Source organism: Poecilia latipinna, unplaced genomic scaffold (assembly GCF_001443285.1).
Source record: "Poecilia latipinna isolate Pla-1442-1.1 unplaced genomic scaffold, P_latipinna-1.0 Scaffold757, whole genome shotgun sequence".
In the NCBI taxonomy this organism is placed as follows: Eukaryota; Metazoa; Chordata; class Actinopteri; order Cyprinodontiformes; family Poeciliidae; genus Poecilia; species Poecilia latipinna.
This window is the reverse complement of record NW_015113373.1, coordinates 54,769-72,240: the sequence shown is the minus strand read 5'-3', so window position 1 is coordinate 72,240 and position 17,472 is coordinate 54,769. Positions and strand designations below refer to the sequence as shown.

At 39.0% G+C, this 17,472-nt stretch overlaps 1 protein-coding gene across 6 annotated transcripts in view; it reads right to left on the bottom strand.

The window, feature by feature from the left end:
* myo16 (myosin XVI) overlaps positions 1-17,472 on the bottom strand; it is a 113,283-nt gene that overhangs the window by 45,095 nt on the left and 50,716 nt on the right. For all 6 annotated transcript variants that reach the window (XR_001426629.1, XM_015045961.1, XM_015045960.1 and 3 more), the window contains exons 8-18: positions 14,706-14,781; positions 11,788-11,938; positions 11,493-11,643; positions 10,764-10,874; positions 10,076-10,141; positions 9,114-9,241; positions 5,894-5,999; positions 5,027-5,144; positions 3,485-3,632; positions 3,262-3,379; positions 205-322 (exon numbers count right to left, since the gene is read on the bottom strand). Coding sequence is in view for 5 of the 6 variants with exons in the window: in XM_015045961.1 (XP_014901447.1) it covers positions 205-322; positions 3,262-3,379; positions 3,485-3,632; positions 5,027-5,144; positions 5,894-5,999; positions 9,114-9,241; positions 10,076-10,141; positions 10,764-10,874; positions 11,493-11,643; positions 11,788-11,938; positions 14,706-14,781 (1,291 nt within the window). In the remaining variant the exon portion in view is untranslated. The remainder of the gene's footprint in view (positions 1-204; positions 323-3,261; positions 3,380-3,484; positions 3,633-5,026; positions 5,145-5,893; positions 6,000-9,113; positions 9,242-10,075; positions 10,142-10,763; positions 10,875-11,492; positions 11,644-11,787; positions 11,939-14,705; positions 14,782-17,472) is intronic.

The following is a 17,472-nucleotide window of genomic DNA, read 5'->3' as shown; positions in this document are numbered from 1 at the left end:
TCAGACTGTTTGTTGCTGGTTGCCAGACATGTGACCCGTCTAGCTCTTAGCTATTTCTAAATCAGACATTCTGGGGGAAAAGCGAGAGATAGGCAATGAGGACGGGATAAAGACGATGTGGGAGCATGACGGGCTCCACCCTCCTCGTTTTCAGTGAAAATGTGGTTGTAAAGATGAGGGCGTAGTTGTGACGGAGGCACTGACCTCTCTCCAGCAGCTGCAGGTCAGAAGGGAAGGCTGAGTTAGCGTCTGTCAGGGCAGTGAAACATAGGTCCCCAATATGGAGAACAGCAGAAAGCAGCGTGAACACAGAGTCAACTTCCTGGATGAGAAAAACGGGAGCAAGTATGTAATTAGAAAAAAATCAGGGAAAATAAATGAAAAGGAAAGAGAGTACATTTAGCTTTTTTTATATTTTAGAGTCAGTATTACTATTAAACATATTTATTTAGCAAAAAAAGGTTTGAAAAACTATTGCTACATTTTGAAGATTTTCTTCCTGTGCACTACACCAAAAAAGTTTTTAAATGGTTTTTGATATCATGTTGAACATTATGATTAAAAAAACATCAGAAAAACTCATTTGTTTTCTAGAAAATCATTAAAGCTGTAATGATTTTAATATGTTTTCAAGAAACAAGTGCAGAAGACCAGTTTCCCTCTATTTAAGCACATAGGCAGAGCTACAAATCATGAAGGAAATTATAGTCTCCAGTGTTTTTAAGAAACAATGGATATAGAAAGATAAAGGGGAAAAAAGCTATCCTAATAAGTCCAATGTAAAAACTGGTTGTGTTTTTTGGGATGGGACTTTGTGACTTGGGATTGTATTTTTTTGTTCAGCAATGGTTTTGAACTTGGAACATTTGCATGGTTGCCATTTTGGCTCCGTCTTGTTGTTTAATCATAAACACTGACCTAACTGGGACAACTAAGACCATCAGTGCTCAGGTTGTTGTTCTAGTTTCCTTTGAGGCATCCTGAATGAGTTATCGATGCACATGTGGAGTAATTTCTCCGGAAACTCCTAGAAAGGTTTTCCATTTTTCCATGTTTTGGGATTTGTGTACTGCAGTAATTCACTGGATCTGACTGATGTCCCAAAGCTTTGCAAAAAAAATTATCAACTTTTCCAGACGATCAAAAGACCTAGATTTTTCGGGGGGGTTGTACATTTGTCAATGTTGAGGAGTGTTGTGCTGAATTTTAAGACGTTTAAACCTCCTTTATGCTGTTATACAGATTTTTATTTATTGATTTATTTATTTTAAAAGATCAAGCAGTGCCTGGGCATGGCTTGGGTAATTGAACCCAGAATTTTGATTAATCACTGTTAATTCATAATGTAAACAATTACCTTACATAGAGGCAGGTTGTTTTATAAACCTTTTTTTAAATGTTATTTGAAAACTGGAATTTTTATTTATTTTGATATTAAAATTTGTCAAATGATTTGAAACAACAAGGTGTGGGGGGGGAAAAAGAACAAGCAATGCTGTTAAATTTCTTGAAAACAGGAACAAAAGGAGAAAAACAACTGCTGCAACATGACATGTTGCAATTTTGCAAAAACAAGAGAGTCTGCTTTCTTTCTCTCCTGTCACAACGTTCCTCACTCTGTGCCCTTCAACAGAGGACGCCTCATGGAAAACCCCACTTTGCAGTTGCCTCTGATTCTCTGAGCGGGGGGATGTCTGCGTCGGAGGGTGTGTGCTGCTGGTGAACGTGTGTGAGTGTGTGTCTGCGTGTGCGCCCTCTCAGGGCAGGATATTGGAGCTGATATCTCAGAGATAAACACGGGCATTAGTCTCTGTCTGACACTCTATACACAGAGCGACTCCCACCTTCCCTTTCCCTTCATGTGCACGGCGAAGATGAAGAGAAAGAGAAAGGGAAAGCAAAGCAAAGCAAAGCAGTGATATAAGGAACGTTAATGACGACTGACCCTTGGGTCTAGATTGGGAGTCGTCCGTTGATGAGAGCTTAGACAGAGACCAATGGGTGGTCGATCACTTCCACTAACACTCCCCACCCCCCTTTTTCTCTACCTTGCAGTCTTATCCAGTTGGATGGTAGTGTCCTCTGATAACACCACCACCAGCAGCAGCAGCCACTGTATTCCTCCATCCCTTATGCCCACATGCATTTGCTGCTGCTGGATTAAAAGGTGAGATGATGGTCACCCACTACTGATAAATGCTAAATGGATATTTAAGAATAGAACCTGAAAATGGTTTGGGAACACAGCTAGTGGTGCACACTAAAGGCACACTTCGTACAGTTTTATTTGCATTTAAAGCCACTTTTCAGATCTTCGATTAGATGCTTGATTAAGTACTTTGAGCATGAGGTGGCTTGAAGCTTTGGAGGTTTTGAGTGTCCTCTCATCTGTCAGCTTTTAAGTTGTGTTTGCTGAATGAATTTATTTCACATAGCATATGTCAAAGATCTGTTAACAAGTTCAAATTATCTGATTGGACAAATTGACCAAAAGCCATTTTGAATTTGAGCAACCTTATGCCTCCTGGACTAAGAAACAAGTTCTGTTGGATCTAGAAATAATAATAAAAAAAAAAAAAAGGACAGTATTCTAATGTATTCAAATAAATTTGAATAAAATGAAAAAGCTTTTTTAATTTCAGTAGTTCAATTTGAATAGTAAAACTCATACAGCATTTAGATTCATTGAATATTAACAGTGAAGTAATTTCTTTAACGACTTATAGTCCACGGACTTAACAGATGTCAACCAGAAACCCCTCAGACAGGATAGTAAGCCAAAAAAAGTTGATAAAAAAGACTTTGTGCTGTGATGCTAAGACACCAAATGCTGCATAGCATGTTGGTAGAAAATTTAGTGGAAGGAAAAAGTGGCTTAGAAAAAAGGAGCACATGCAACAGGGAAAGCAGCTGCACTGAAAGGACAGCAAGGACAGCATATGATACATAGGGATACAAAGTTTTTGTATTAAAATTCATCTTTATTGGTGTTAAAAAAAAGATATATCTTTTTTTTTTTTTTTTTAGAAACTGCATTTTGGATTTTTATTAGCAGTAACAAAATAATTCACAAAAACAGAGGCTTGAAGACTATACCACATGCGTGTGAGATGAAGGACAGAAATAAATTCACTTTGTAATGATGTTCTATTTTATGGAGGTACAAGAGTGAGATACTTTTATCTCTTCAGGGTGTGTGAATTTTACAACTTAACCGTACGCCTACAACATCTGACCAAACCGAACATGCAGCTCAGTGACCTGTTTGTTGAAGCCCAGGGCGCGCAGGGCTTGTTTGACTGCAGCCAGATGCTCCCTGCTCTGGGCAGAAGCCAGGGCGACAGGAGGGCTGTCTCCTGGAGTTGCACCAGTAAGATACCTGGTGACAGGAAGATGGAAGGAAGAAACAATAATGTGCACATCAATCAGCAAACTCTAAATGCAAAATTCAATAATTCAGTATTTCTATTGCACAACAACAAACCTATGAGCCAAGACATTATTGAGATAAAGTGCAGTCTTGTCCTCGGGGGAAAGGCCCTCAGCCATCAGATAGAAGATTCGAAAGTTTTGTTGCTGAGGCGGCAGGTGAACTAGACGGGTCTTCTCCAGCATGTAGGTGTAAATGTGGGCTTAAACAGAACACACGGTATTCAAGTCAGTACAAAAAACTGAAATCATTATTGATAAAAAGCTTGACATTACTACCTTTTTAGTATCTATTTAATGGCAGGTATCATAAAATTAAATTTACGGATATAAAATGTTGAAAACAAAGCAAAAAAAAAAAAAATACAAATTGGGAATTAAATCAAATCGCCATGAAGCTATTCTTTAGCTTTTACTGCCTCCTGGTGGTGGCTCAAAGCTAGTAACCTGTTTAAAGCTGTGAACAGGTATCTACACTCGTAAACTCAGGAATTCAGAGCTGGATTTCCTCAGGAAATCCACCTGGGGTGTCTTGTTGACCCAGTGGAGGTGGTGGCAGACAGGAGAATGAGGACTAAGCTCCAGCGCAAGCTGCAGTACCCGTCCCAACCCATGCACCTCTCTCTGACAGCACTGAGCAGCTCCTTCAGTGCCCGACTGCGGCACCCTAAGTGCGTGAAGGAAAGATACCGTAGGTCTTTCCTTCCAGCCGCTGTCAGACTGTACAACACCCGCTGCTCTCAGTAGTTCACTACTCTTTACTATAGGCAATAAACTTGGAATTTATTTATTTATATTTCAAACAATACTATTTCAGTACTTTCTATATTCACCTGATTTTACTGTGTAGATATAGATTTTTATATTGGTTCTGCTCTGTCCTTTATACTGCTGTAACAATGTAAATTTCCCCGCTGTGGGATTAATAAAGGAATATCTTATCTTATCTTAAACTTTTCCACGATAAGTGTGTTGGAATGCCAATTCACTTGATTTAAATCATTTGTGAAAAAAAAAAAAAAAAAAAAAACAAGAAAGTAGCCTATTATGTGAAATGAAATCAAAATAATACACATTTAAATAAAAAAAAAAATCTGTATCAGGTTTTCAAAAGTTTGTTTCTTAGCTTTTCTCGTCCTAAGACTGAACACTTTGCCCTGCTTCTCCAGATCAGAGTTGATGGATTTTCAAGTCTTGTAATAGATCTTCTACTAGATCAAGTCTGGCCTTTGACTAGGACTTATCTCCCCTCTAAAAGTGCATTTCTTGCGGCAAACTGCAAATTATAATTTGCAAGTAAGCAATGTGTAAGTTTCCTTTCATTTTACAATTACACACTATGTTCTGATGGTGTTTCACAGAAAACTGCAATCTTATAACAACTCAATAATATTAACAATAATAAATATAAAGAATAAAACATACTTTAAAGAGAGGCTTATAAAAATCTTCAGAAGAACTAACATCAAAGTATATAAACTTAATGAAATTTAACATGACTGGTAAATATCTTATGCATATCCAAATATAACAATAAAGGCATTGAATTTATTAATAATTCAATTTCATTTACAGCCAGATGTGCACACTGCATTACCTCTCAGTATTGTCTTTTCTTTTTCACAGAACTGGATCGTTAGCAACTTGATAAAACGGCTTGAGCTGCTGTTTCTTGGGGTTTTTGCATGGCCAAAAGCTTCCAGAATACAGTTTACCTGTATATACAAAACCAAACAGTTCATGTTAAGGTTTGCATTATCTTTCAATGAGAAATAAAGCATAACACATGATGCAGAAAAGAAAACATCTTTGTCAAAGGGAACAAGGAAAGTCTTCTTTTGAACCACTAGATGTCAGTACAAATCTATGATTCGAGTCGCATCATTTCATGTCCCAGAATGAAAGGTTGACCCAGATATTGCCTACTTAACAATGACTTCATCAGAAAAGAGCACTCACTGATTACAGTATTTTAAATCAGTCTCCGAGCAAAAGCAGAATGCTGCACTGTGAATCTAAATTTCTACAACTAGAAACATTTTTTTTAAATTATGTGGTTAGTGTTGACCGTAAGGATTAATGTCTTCACTGTTAAGCAGCTATACCAATGTGAAACATGTAGCACGTTTTGTTTTATGTTCAAACCACTTTAGGAAATGATTAATGCACAATCAAAAAGTGCTCAAAATCTAACAAGCAAATATCTGTAAGTGAAACACTGGCTAACATCACTGTATGCAAGCAAAGTGGGCAGGCAGGGGGCACTGGGGGATTTATGAGTTTGTCAGAGAGATTTACGGAAAAGAAAAAAGCGAAATCTGATTTGAGATCCAAAAGTCATTTCAAGGACACGGCGTTGTTGCAGGTTCCTAAATCATGCACATCTACAGAGGACCCCTCTTTACCCGCTGGATCTTTGAAGTGCAGAATTTAACATCTCGCAGACAGACGCATTCAGACTTACGCGTTTCATTCTGGGCTCTAACCCAAAGCCTTTGGGGCCGGAGCGAGCTGTCAAGTGTCTCACGATGTGCTTACATGCCTCAGTTTTCCCAGAACCACTCTCGCCACTGAAAAGATAGAAACAGACAGTCTTCAGTTAGTCTTTCACACTGTGTTGTGCAAAAGTATTTATAACCTTTGAATTCCCCCACAACGAGTAACATTAAAACTTCCATAATTGTGGAGACTAATTCTTATGTGAAAGTTCAACACAAAGCAGTGCTTGATTGTGAAAGAGACTGAATATTTTTAAAAAGCCCTGAATGAAATACAATTCAATAAAAACTCTTCAGATGTGTTATTTGATATGAGAATAAATCGAGCTGTTCAGTGAAAACCTCAGATGTTTGTTAGAAACCATTAGTGGACAAAAAGCATAATGAAGACCCAGGAACACAGCAAATATATCATGGATAAAGTTGTGGAGAAGTTAAATGCAGGGTTAAGTTATAAAACAGGATACCAAGTTTTGAATCCCTTATTGAATCACTGCTCAGTTTATCACCAAAAAGCGAAAAAGCTCTAAACCTGCAAAGACGGGGCTTCCACATAAACTATCAGGATGAACAAGTAGAGCATTTTCGGGGTGACATGCTAAACACTATGTTTTACGAAAAGCACATGGCACGGCACCCGGTAAACACCATGCGCACCAATGTTTATCTTCAGCTGGGACTTCAACTTGTCAGAGTTGATGGTGAGATTGATACTGTTGAACAAGGGGAGGGGAGGGGGGGAATTCTGGAAGAAAGTCAATTATAGGTTAACGAGAAATTGAAAACATGAAGCTAGTATTACAATCAAACTAACTAGATAAAAGCACACTCAGGAATGACCCAGGCAAAGTCCACACTTGTATCCAATTGAGAATGTAACATGAAAACTGGTTTTGCAAATTTTCTGCAACGTTTGTGCAAATTTTCAAGTGAAAAACCTTTGTACGACACTTTATATTAGCGATCATCAACAGTGTATCTATAAGTTGTGACATCAATGCACATTTTACACTGAATTTGCTGCAACAGCTAAGTGGAGGAAAATTGCAATATAAGTGTTTTAACACGCTTTGTTCTGGTTATTTGTTGTTGTTTTTTTTTAACCTTTTCCACCACAACAGACTTCTTATAACACATGAAAAATCTCAAACAGAGCTTTGCCTGTCTCTAAAGAGTAGGTGTGAGATGTTAGTCATCAGGGTGACATCATCTGTCCCCTACATTGAACGTCTCCACCCACCTGACATCTCCCCCGCCTCAGGGACCCCCACCCGTTACATGTCCCACCCACTCCTCCTGACATCAGTGACATTTCACTGACTGAGCCCATACTTTTAACACCCAGGATGCCTGTTAATTTTCTGTTGACTGGATATTAAGGCTGACATAAGGCTCCCCTACAGTACATGCTCTGATACTCACTGACACGCAGGGAGGCGAGACATGCATAGTAACACCAAGCAGATGGCTTGAGAAGGTCAGGGGCTCCTCACTAAAGACCGCAGCTTGCTCTCGGGGATTGGGAGTGTGTATGTGTTATGCTACTTTTCCAAGTCCAAGGGTTCTTCCGCTATCTTTTCATTTACCAGTTTTTATTAGATTTTAAGGGTAGACTGTTAGCGTATCTGCCTCCGGAGGGATCTGAACCATTGATTTGCCTATAAAAGAAGATGCGTGTGTGTGTACTTTGGTATATATGCATGTCAGACAACAAGGATTTCCACGGCACAACCAAAAGTGAAACCGGAGAAGGAGCGATAAAGTGCAAAGGAAGGAATTGAGGAAATGGAAACGTGTGCACTTGTGAGTGCACAGCACAATGCCGCTGTGTGTGTTTGTGTGTGTAAGTGAGATGGATAGCCTGTGGCCAGGGCGCATTAACTCTCTGCCAGACTGGTTACGACTCAGTGGGAATGTCACTGGAGAGCAGGAACAGGATTTAATTGCAATCAGGGTGCTGAGTTGGTCCAGTCGAGGACAAAGAGCGCAGCTCTGCAACCCTCCCAGCAAACATCCATCTCTGTGCAAACGTGGAACAGGTCTACTGCTTGTTTTGGGCTCAGAGGTATTAATCTTTCTGGAAGGATTTAACAGGTGTGTAGCTGAGGGGAGTGGACAAACCACGTGGGCAACCTGCCAATTATTTAGCTATAAAACTGTCACTGCAGCTCTGGTTTCACATAGAACACCTTGTAAAAGTATTCACACCTCACATCTTGTCACATTACAACCACAAATTTTAATTTATTTTATTGGGTTTTAATGTGACAGACCAACAAGAAGAATAATGTTACTATGTAGTGAAAATGGTCTGAAAAATGGTGGCATACATTTCTGTTCTCTCTTTACTCTGATACACCAAGATGGAATCCAGTGAAGCCAAATGCTATCAGAGCAACACTTTGGAAAATCACATTTGCCGTCAGCTTTTGCCATTTATAGACAGAAATGTTTGCCCTTTTTAACTTGGTAAATATGTTAGGTTCAGGCAGATTTAAGAGTGTCAGAACAGCAATTCAGGCTTGGACTTTGATTATGCTCTGATCTAAACCATCAGTCTCTCTCTCTGTTTGTTTAGGGTGGTTGTTCTGCTGGAATGTGAACCTCTTTTGGAGCCTGGTAAGTTTTCTTGCAGGATCGCCTTGTATCCACCTTCCCATCAACTCCAATCAGTCTCCCTGTCTCTGCTTAAGAAAATTGTTCCCACCATATATCACCATATTTCACCCCAGCAACTGTGTGTTACTGTGTGTTCACCTAGACACTGTGTTTTAGATGTAGGCATTTTTGCATTCTGTTCTGATTTGACCAGAACGTCTTTCACATGTTTGCTCTGTATGCTTGTGACATCCTTTAAACACTCCTTCTTATGGTTTCCTTTTTCACTTTTTTTGTCCCCCCAAAAAGCCAGACTTTTAGAAGGTATGACAAACAGTCGTCCTTTCGACAGATTCAATCAGATTCAGTCTGATTGGTGGATCTCCACAGCTGCAGGTTTGATGCAGTGGCGGCACTCTGTTAAGATGTTTATAGTTTGGGATAATATGCTACAAGTTAACCCTGCTTTAACATCTTCATTTCTACATAAGTTCATTGGTCTTCATCATGCTGTTTTTGTTCTCGAGCAAATGTAACAAAATGCCTCAACTTTAGGGGTTCCTGTGTAGAAAGGAATGGCAGGAGTACCTCAGGACGAAACACTGTGGACGTCTCTCCTGCTGCATCATGTGATATGCTCTCTCAGCTGAGGAGAAGATGTGAGGCGGTAGAGAAGAGCAAAGACGGCCAGTGGAGCTCAGGTACAACTGACTCACCTAAGGAATAGACAGAGGCCATAAGATGGACACACAATCAGGCAAGGGATCAATTTTCACTGAGACAGTGAAGCCACACTGGGGATCATTCTGAGTGTTCGACAAAAAGATCCCACTCTAAGTAACCATTTAGATACAGTTTACACAAACTTAAATGTCCAAATTTAAATATCTAATCCAATAAAGTAAAAATAAATCTCATTTTCTGTTTTCTATGACTGAAGCAATAGATTAATAATCATAAAAGTAAAAAGTGTACATTTTAGATTTAGTATCGGCATGTTGTCGTTGATGCTGTCCCTGTCTGCCAAGACCAGCAGTGGTATGAAAGTGCTATGTTGGTGACAGCAGAAACAGGGATGGAGGACAGTTTTGCACAATGACATAATATTGTGGAAAAGGTAATAAATGAGCAATTTTCAATAGCTTCCCCACTGGATTGTGTTGGCGTTTGTTTTTCTTTTCTGCTTGATAAGCATTTTTGGCCTTGTGATGAGAAACTGTAACCGAGACTGTTTGCGTCTAGGAATGGCTGTTTGTGTGTGTTTTCTCTGGCTAATGCAGAGTCAGCCTTGCGCTGCAGATCGCTAACAGGAAGACTGCATTATTTATCAACTACTATGTCCATTTCATCCCCTGCTGCTCTGCTTTTTATGCAGGAAACTCTTCCCTTCATAGGATGATTTTACAGCTGTAATGCTTAAAGCTCATCTAATGCAAACCATCCTGCTTGAGAGAGTATTGCCACATATCCCCCTCTACGTTGAAACATCCTAATAGACAACAAAGGCTTTTTGCTGTAAATACGTACAGGTAATTTCAATGTTTGCTCACCAAAGTGGAATAGATGGGCAGCTCTTTGTTTGGATTGATGAGCAGAAGAATGTGTCCAATGTAAGTCTAAACACGAGCAGGGAGAGACATGCGAATTAGCAAACAATTCATCCTCGTTTCGAAAAACTTTAATCGACAGTCATAGTAAAAGGAAGCCTTGCATATGTGTTTAGCAAACTGCATGTTTGCAAATAATGGTCCTAAACATCATAAGAAGATAACAGTAAAACTCCAACTGATAAAATGACCTGATGAAGAACTCAGATGTACTGTCTCGTATGTAAGCCCTGCAGACATTAAGACCAGAATGAAGGGCGACCTTATTCTGACCCTCCTCTCTAACCAACTAACCCTTCATCACTCACCACTTCTATTAGAGCCAAGCTGCCCCCTGTGAAAGTGCTGCTAATGCTAATATTTAGTAACATGCTGATCTGTCCTCCAGACTGGGCTCAAGGTTAATGGGTTGAACAAATATCCCATTGTTTGCAGACTGGAGGCAATATTCACTTATGTTTTTCTTAAAAAGTGAATTTCTTGAAACTGGATTCATTGTTTAATTATTACAAATGTAGACTTTTTTCATTTTTCACCTCTCTTTTTGAGGGTGGAAAGGAGAGGTCTTTTTGTGCTGCAGAAGACAGTGACCACTTTGTGTGCAAAAGGTACAAGGACGTAACAGGCTTACGTAGATTTGGTCGTTACCAAAGCGCTTCTGCATCTCGTAGAGCAGGCTGCTGTCGGTCAGCTCGCTGAGGGAAGCGAGGTCATCATTGGGAGCTGGAGGCATCAGCTTGACCTAAAGAAACACAGTGAATTAAATCTGAACTCAGGGTGGTGTTTGGATATTCTCTGTTGTCCACACACGTTGCATAATTTCTACAAAACCCCAACTACGACAAGATTATTTATGTTACTTCACTTTGAGCTTTTCAATGTTGAAATAACAGGGCTTCAAATGCAAGATTTTTTAAGCATCCACATTTAGATGATTGAGTGAACAGCGTTCCATGAGAGATTTGGGATTTAGATTTATAGACTAATCTTGCTTCAAAGCACAGGAGAACTTGGTTGCACTGGATGCATTTTAGAGTAATGGGGAATGAATACATAAACCACATTTAATTTTACATACGTGGAAAACATTTTTAATGTCACAATTATGCACTACTTTAGATTTTGTCTGTCAGATAAAATCACTAGATGTTACACTGAAGTCTGTTATTGAAGCCTAATAAAATATAAAATTATTCAAAAGATGCAAATCCTTCATTAAAAGAATAACACACACCAAATTAAGTGTATTACAGCTTCTTGAGTTTTAAAGGTCAGTTGTACTGAAATGTAACCGTTTAGCTTTATCAGCCAAAGACACTCTGAGAAGGTTCGTCCTTAAATGGGCTTTGAAGCAAGCTACCTGCTCCAGTTTGCTTGGTCCAGAGCTAAAGGGACTATCTAGGCCATTATCCTGAGAGGGCTGTCGGCTTAGTGCTCCACCTGCCTCTCTGAACATGGCACACTTCTCCAGCAGACTGTCCCGCTTAGAAATTGAGAGACCAAGCGGATTCCTGATTAACAAAAGAGCAAAAGGCGTGGCGAGTTAAACGACTGCAGTTTGGGGAAAAAGGAGACAAAATATTTGAGTTTAAAACGGATAAATCATAATTTACAATGTACTGAATAAATGTGTGCATGTAAAAGAGCAGACTCACAAAGTTTTGAGAGGAGTGTTGAAGTCATGAGAGCCTCCATCGTAACGTTGGTCGGTTGGAGGCAGTGGGGCTCCGGGGTCCTTCAGTCTCTGCAACCAGCTCTCCTCTGCGCTCAGCAGCATCTCTGCCATCGGTTCTGACACTGCAAGATCTAATGACAGAAAACCCAAATCAATGTTACTTTGAAAATCTGACATCACAAAAAATAAAAATAAAACTCCTCAAGTTAATGCAAGCAATTGCGGATACATGAGAGCAGAATTAATCTATTTTATCTTTCTAAACCACTCAAATATTTATTTCTGTAGTAAAAACAAAAGATAAAAAAGTAAGGAGACTCTAGAAGTATGATGGCTTAAACAACACTATCACTACTAAGTATCATTATAACCCCTTTCTTAAAAATGTATTTGATGACCCTGCCCTTATCCAGAATTCGAATCTAACAGAGAATCAATCCAGCGCTGCAGAGGATGAGAGCTTTAGGATCTCCCATCTGTAATGAGGCCTAAGAGGGCCCAAGGGAAAGAAAATGGCTTTTGGCTTTTTATTTCCGTCTGACAGACAGCGCCCCTGACACCCATCTCTTGCTATGCCACTTTTTTTCATTATTTGGCTTCTACAGGAAAACCATGCAGCTTCCATGTTAAACGGTAGGGATTGTCTCAGCCTCTCGGGGTTTGTCTCACATGTTTTCTGTGTCTACATGCAAATATGGGGTATTGATTAAGACCAGAATGAGTCACAGGCCTGGTTAAACCCAGAGAGTAAACGGTGGGCGACAGCAGAGAGATATTATCCTACAAAAAGGGAGGAAGAAAACCCGAAGCCCCAGTCTGTGACACATTTATACAGTGCCATCCAACAGTATTCATACGACTAGAACATTTTAACATTTTGTGAAGTTCTAGTCACAGACTTCAGAAAGATTTTAAGGGATGTACCAATAAAATTGTTCATAATTATAAAGTGAAAGAAAATGTGTACATTCTATTGTACACCACACTTATTTTTTATAACAAAAAAATAAAAGAAAATATGCATCTTTACACTGTGTACTACTTTGTGTTTTGGTCTGTCAAATAGAAATCCAATAAAATACATTGGGTATTGCATTCCCTTTTTTTCTGCTTTCTTTTAATTTTTTTGTCTATCTTGGTATTTAAGGCAAACCATATGGAGGTGGTGCTGCCTACATGTGCCAGGCCAGCTTCACTCTACAACAAGGATAACTCAAGATGGTAACCTGAAAGCATGCTAGACTTCATTAAATCAAGACTGCATCTGGCAGCAAAGTAAATAGGTCACATTAATGAAATAAGAATGGTAATATATGCTAATATACAAATTTCCCTACTGAAATCAATGAATAAATAAAGTATCAACTGAATCTTAATCAGTTTATACTCCATTTATGGCGGCTAGAAACTTGGGTGTCATGACCAATGACCTTTAAAGATCATGTCTCCATGACTCAATCACTTCGCATCATTAAATGTACATAAAGTCATGCTGTGCCCAACTCAATATGCCACCCAGCTCCTGCAGTCTATGCCCACTTCCTGCCTTCACTACTGGACTAACTGGTCTCCCAGTCTGTGTTGTGAACCTTCAGCAGATGGTCCAGAGGCGAGTTTGGTTTTCAATCAGCCTAAAAGTGAACATGTCACCTCTCTGTTTGCTGAACTGGCTGCCCTTAACCGGCCGCATCAAATAAAGGTCACTGATGTCTACAAAGTTCTTGATGGAAAAGGCTACAATTTATTTGAATGCTCTCACAAAGACTTATGCCATTGACTTGTCACTGTTATCATCGAAGCATTGTTGGCTACCAGTGCCTAACAATCGAGACTCTTTATGCGTCGCTCCACAATAGTAGGATGACTCACCGAGTGCTACCAAAACACAAACTGAAGGAAACCTTTTCTACCTTCAAAACATTCTTACAGACCTGTAGGAAACAGACTTTTTAAATGTGTGAAGTTCAATTTGTTTGGCAGTGTTTTAGCAACGGTATGCTGATGTACTAGGATTGCAAACTGTGCGATAGATGATATCATGATCAACAAGAAGGGCATACATGGGGCAGAGGAAATGGTTATTTCTTAACGTGTGTTACTCCCCTCCTTTACAGCCCAACTACCAATCACTGAAGCAATCTACAGCTGGCAGTCATCATCTTGCAGGTGAAAACAAAGTGATTGAAATAACCATTACTAAAACCAGAGCAGCGTGTCTTAGTCACTACTAAAACATTTGTTAAAACAACAATATTGTGAATTCTTAAACATTAAGCACCAAATTGAACGCAGAACGTTATTTTGGCCTGCACATGGTATTTTGTTTTGCCCTTGGCTATAAGCATCACATTAACTTTTCTGCCAGGAGCGCAAGTCTCCCTCAGCCGTTGCACCATTAACTCTCATAAATAGGGAAGTAAGACCTTTTAGAAGGCATCCATAATTGTACATCAAAAGTAGGCATAATCTTCTGATGGTAGCTGGTTCAGCTTGTAGCTTATTATTTATTCATGTATTTCCTAACGACTGGCGGCTACCAGTCAAAACAGGAACAGATGTCCACCACAGACGTCTAAGAATCCACATTTAGCGGCCTAATTATTATTATTTTCCCTTTTGCTGGTTAGTAGAAAACAGGTAAAAGGTAAAGTAATGCTTAAGAATTCACAATATTGTTGTTTTCATGTTCCTGTAAAGTAATTTGTGCTTTCACCTAAAGGCAATCAGCACACATCTATATTTATGTCTGTGACAAAATTATTGTCTTTCTTTTTTTTTCTTTTTTTTGTGCTATATTACCTCCCACTTGATTGAACATGTTGTCCCCTCCAGTTGCAGTTGTTTTTATGTTTGTGATCAAATCCTCATTAGTGTGAATGTGTTCAGTAAATATATTACCAGAAGGCTTGTCTTGGTTGCAGTTGAGCAAAGTTGGATTTGCGCCATGCCTTAGGAGTTTGCGAACGATGCTTGTCTGGAAAACAGAGAGGAAAAACAGATCACCAATTCTCCAAAATCCAAGGAAAATTCAAGAGCAGAGCCGATACATATGTATGGATGGATGGAAATGTAAAATCTCTCTATTTTCTGCAATACTGTTTAGACTGAGTTGTGATATCTCTACTTTAAAAATCTGTAACACAGCCTTTACATTCATTTGGCACGTGGATATTCAGCCCAGCTGTTTTGGGGGCATTGTATCTATCAAACCTCGAAATAAAATCCAGGACAGTAAAGAATCTAAACATGTAAATAAATGCAGGACATCCATTTGGCAATGATGATGCAGATGGCACAATGTCAGCTTTATGAGTTACAGCAAATTTCCCCTACAGGAAATTGTCACATTTGTTTAATTGTGATTCAAGGACATGTTTAAATAAAATAATGTATAGACTTATAAACTCCTCCAAACTGCAGCTCCTCCCACTTACAAGTCACCTCATGGAAAGCTGATATTGTGGGATCTAAAGGGCGAAAGTGAAAACGCTCAACCTTCACCAGAACAACGATGTATCTAAGATGTATAGAGAATTTCCCTAGAGACCACAGATCGCCAATATAAAGTATTTGCACATCATAATGAGAATATCAGTCAAAATTGAAGCAGAAATTGCAATGTATACCTGAACGGAGCCTGAACTGAAGGTTTCTTCAAATTAAATTCTGGTACAAGCATTTATCAATCCCTGTGACGAATAACAAGCAGACTGGTTTCGCCAAAGATCACTTTTAAACCCCTGGTTATTCTAACCTCTGTTAGATTGTTAGATCTCTAAGCTACTCTCAGCGAAACTCCTTCCTCCTAACCCAAAAAACGGCTTTGAAATCTTTGCCTTATTATTTCAAGTTGAAGTCTGTGCCGTTACTACTTGGGTAGCTAGTCACTGAGTACGTAACACAAACATATTTTGGCCCATATTTACTGCTCCAGATGTAATATCATTATTCTTTACCAGCTTTTAACTGGATTCTTCACTGCCTTTACTTGTTTCTTTTACACGTTTTACATACTCTCAATCCTTGACATAGAGAATAATATAACTAAGCCTAAAATAGACCAGCTTAAACGATGATGAATAATGGGGGATAAAAGCCAGTTTAACGATGCCAAATCAACAAAAAAGACATTTCCACCTCTTTATGGGAAGGTGAAGTGATTATTTGTATTGCAGCAGCACAGGAGTTAAGACATAACAGCAGAGGAGAGTGCGTCAGCATTTTCTCCAGACTAACTGTGACCTATGCCGACAGTTGTAAAGTTATGAGGCTAAAGCACAGCCTCTGCCCGTGAAGCTTATCAGCAAGGCTCAGACTCTATAAATAATGGCCACACGTCAGTAGCACTAAAAGATGTGAATGCTTCAGCAAGTCAGGTTTCAAAGAGGAACAGGAAAAGATTACAAGTGCTTATCTTTAAGGCAGATCCAGAGAGATTGCAGTTTTAGTAATACCCATGAACTCCTCTGATGTTATGCTTTCGTGTTTAATTTCAAAAGTTGAAGTTAAAGTTAAAGAGTAAAAACTATTCAAGACCCACTTTTACTTAATTACCAATGCTTCAATTATAAAACTGAAGAAACTAATCCAATACGAGCAGGTTGGTAATTTAATTCTCTTTTACTTTTCACTGAAAATCCAACATAAATGGGAACAATTTGTCCCTCCGAAGACCAAAACTTTAAAATCCTTGATTCAAACATACTAGAGCTGGGAGGCAGGATCTTACTTATCACAAATCCAAAGGAGGAAAGCTTAATTAGCTGGATAATAGGGTCATACATCTTCTTAAAGGTTCATTCTGCTGCACATGGCATGCTGCAGAAGAGGTCTTAGAGTTTAATGCACCAGGTGGTGTATAGTTGTGTTATGTGCCACTGAAAGACTAGCTATAAGCAGAAGGTGACAAAAGGCAAATGTTAAGAAGGCCCAGAGAGTACTTTGCATGCAGGAGGGAGTGCACCGTTACCAGTAAAGAGCAGAGAACTGAGGTGATTTAGCACTGCAAGAAAAACCCAATCAATTCTACAATCCTCCACTCTGCCTCTGGTAAGTCTGAAGCACTTACACATTTCAGCCCTACAAACACACACTCACATGCATCGTAATTCTGCATTCAGGAAGAGACAAAGAGACGAAGAGAAACATAATGGCTAAACTCACATTCCTTTAACATGACTGTAGAGTGGATTATGGCATGCAGATCTACTGATTTATTATCATCTGGGAATTTAGAAATAAGAAAAACTAATGGTGTAAATTCAGAATAAAATAGGAGAAAAGAAGGTCTGGAGATGCATGTGAATGAAACAGAGAAAAGGCTGTGTGCAAAGTCAGAGGATAAGACTGAAACACACAAAAGTTAGAAAAAAAAGTGGTTTCTAGACTAACAAACCAAATATCTGGAGAACGAGTCCAAACACCAGAATAATAAATTATTCTTGTCAGTGACGAAGCACATAACCCAAAGGGAAATCAGTCATGTCAGCAAGATCCAAACATGATTGCTTCCCTCTCTTCATAGCTGGGACCCGTCCAAACCAAATCTTAATCCCATTCTGTTCCAAATGCTTTTCTAAAAAAAAAAAAAAAAAAAAAAAAAAAAAAATTTTTTCTCTTTTAAAAATTTGATCAAAAGTTTTGGGTTAAAAAAGGGGCACTAAAA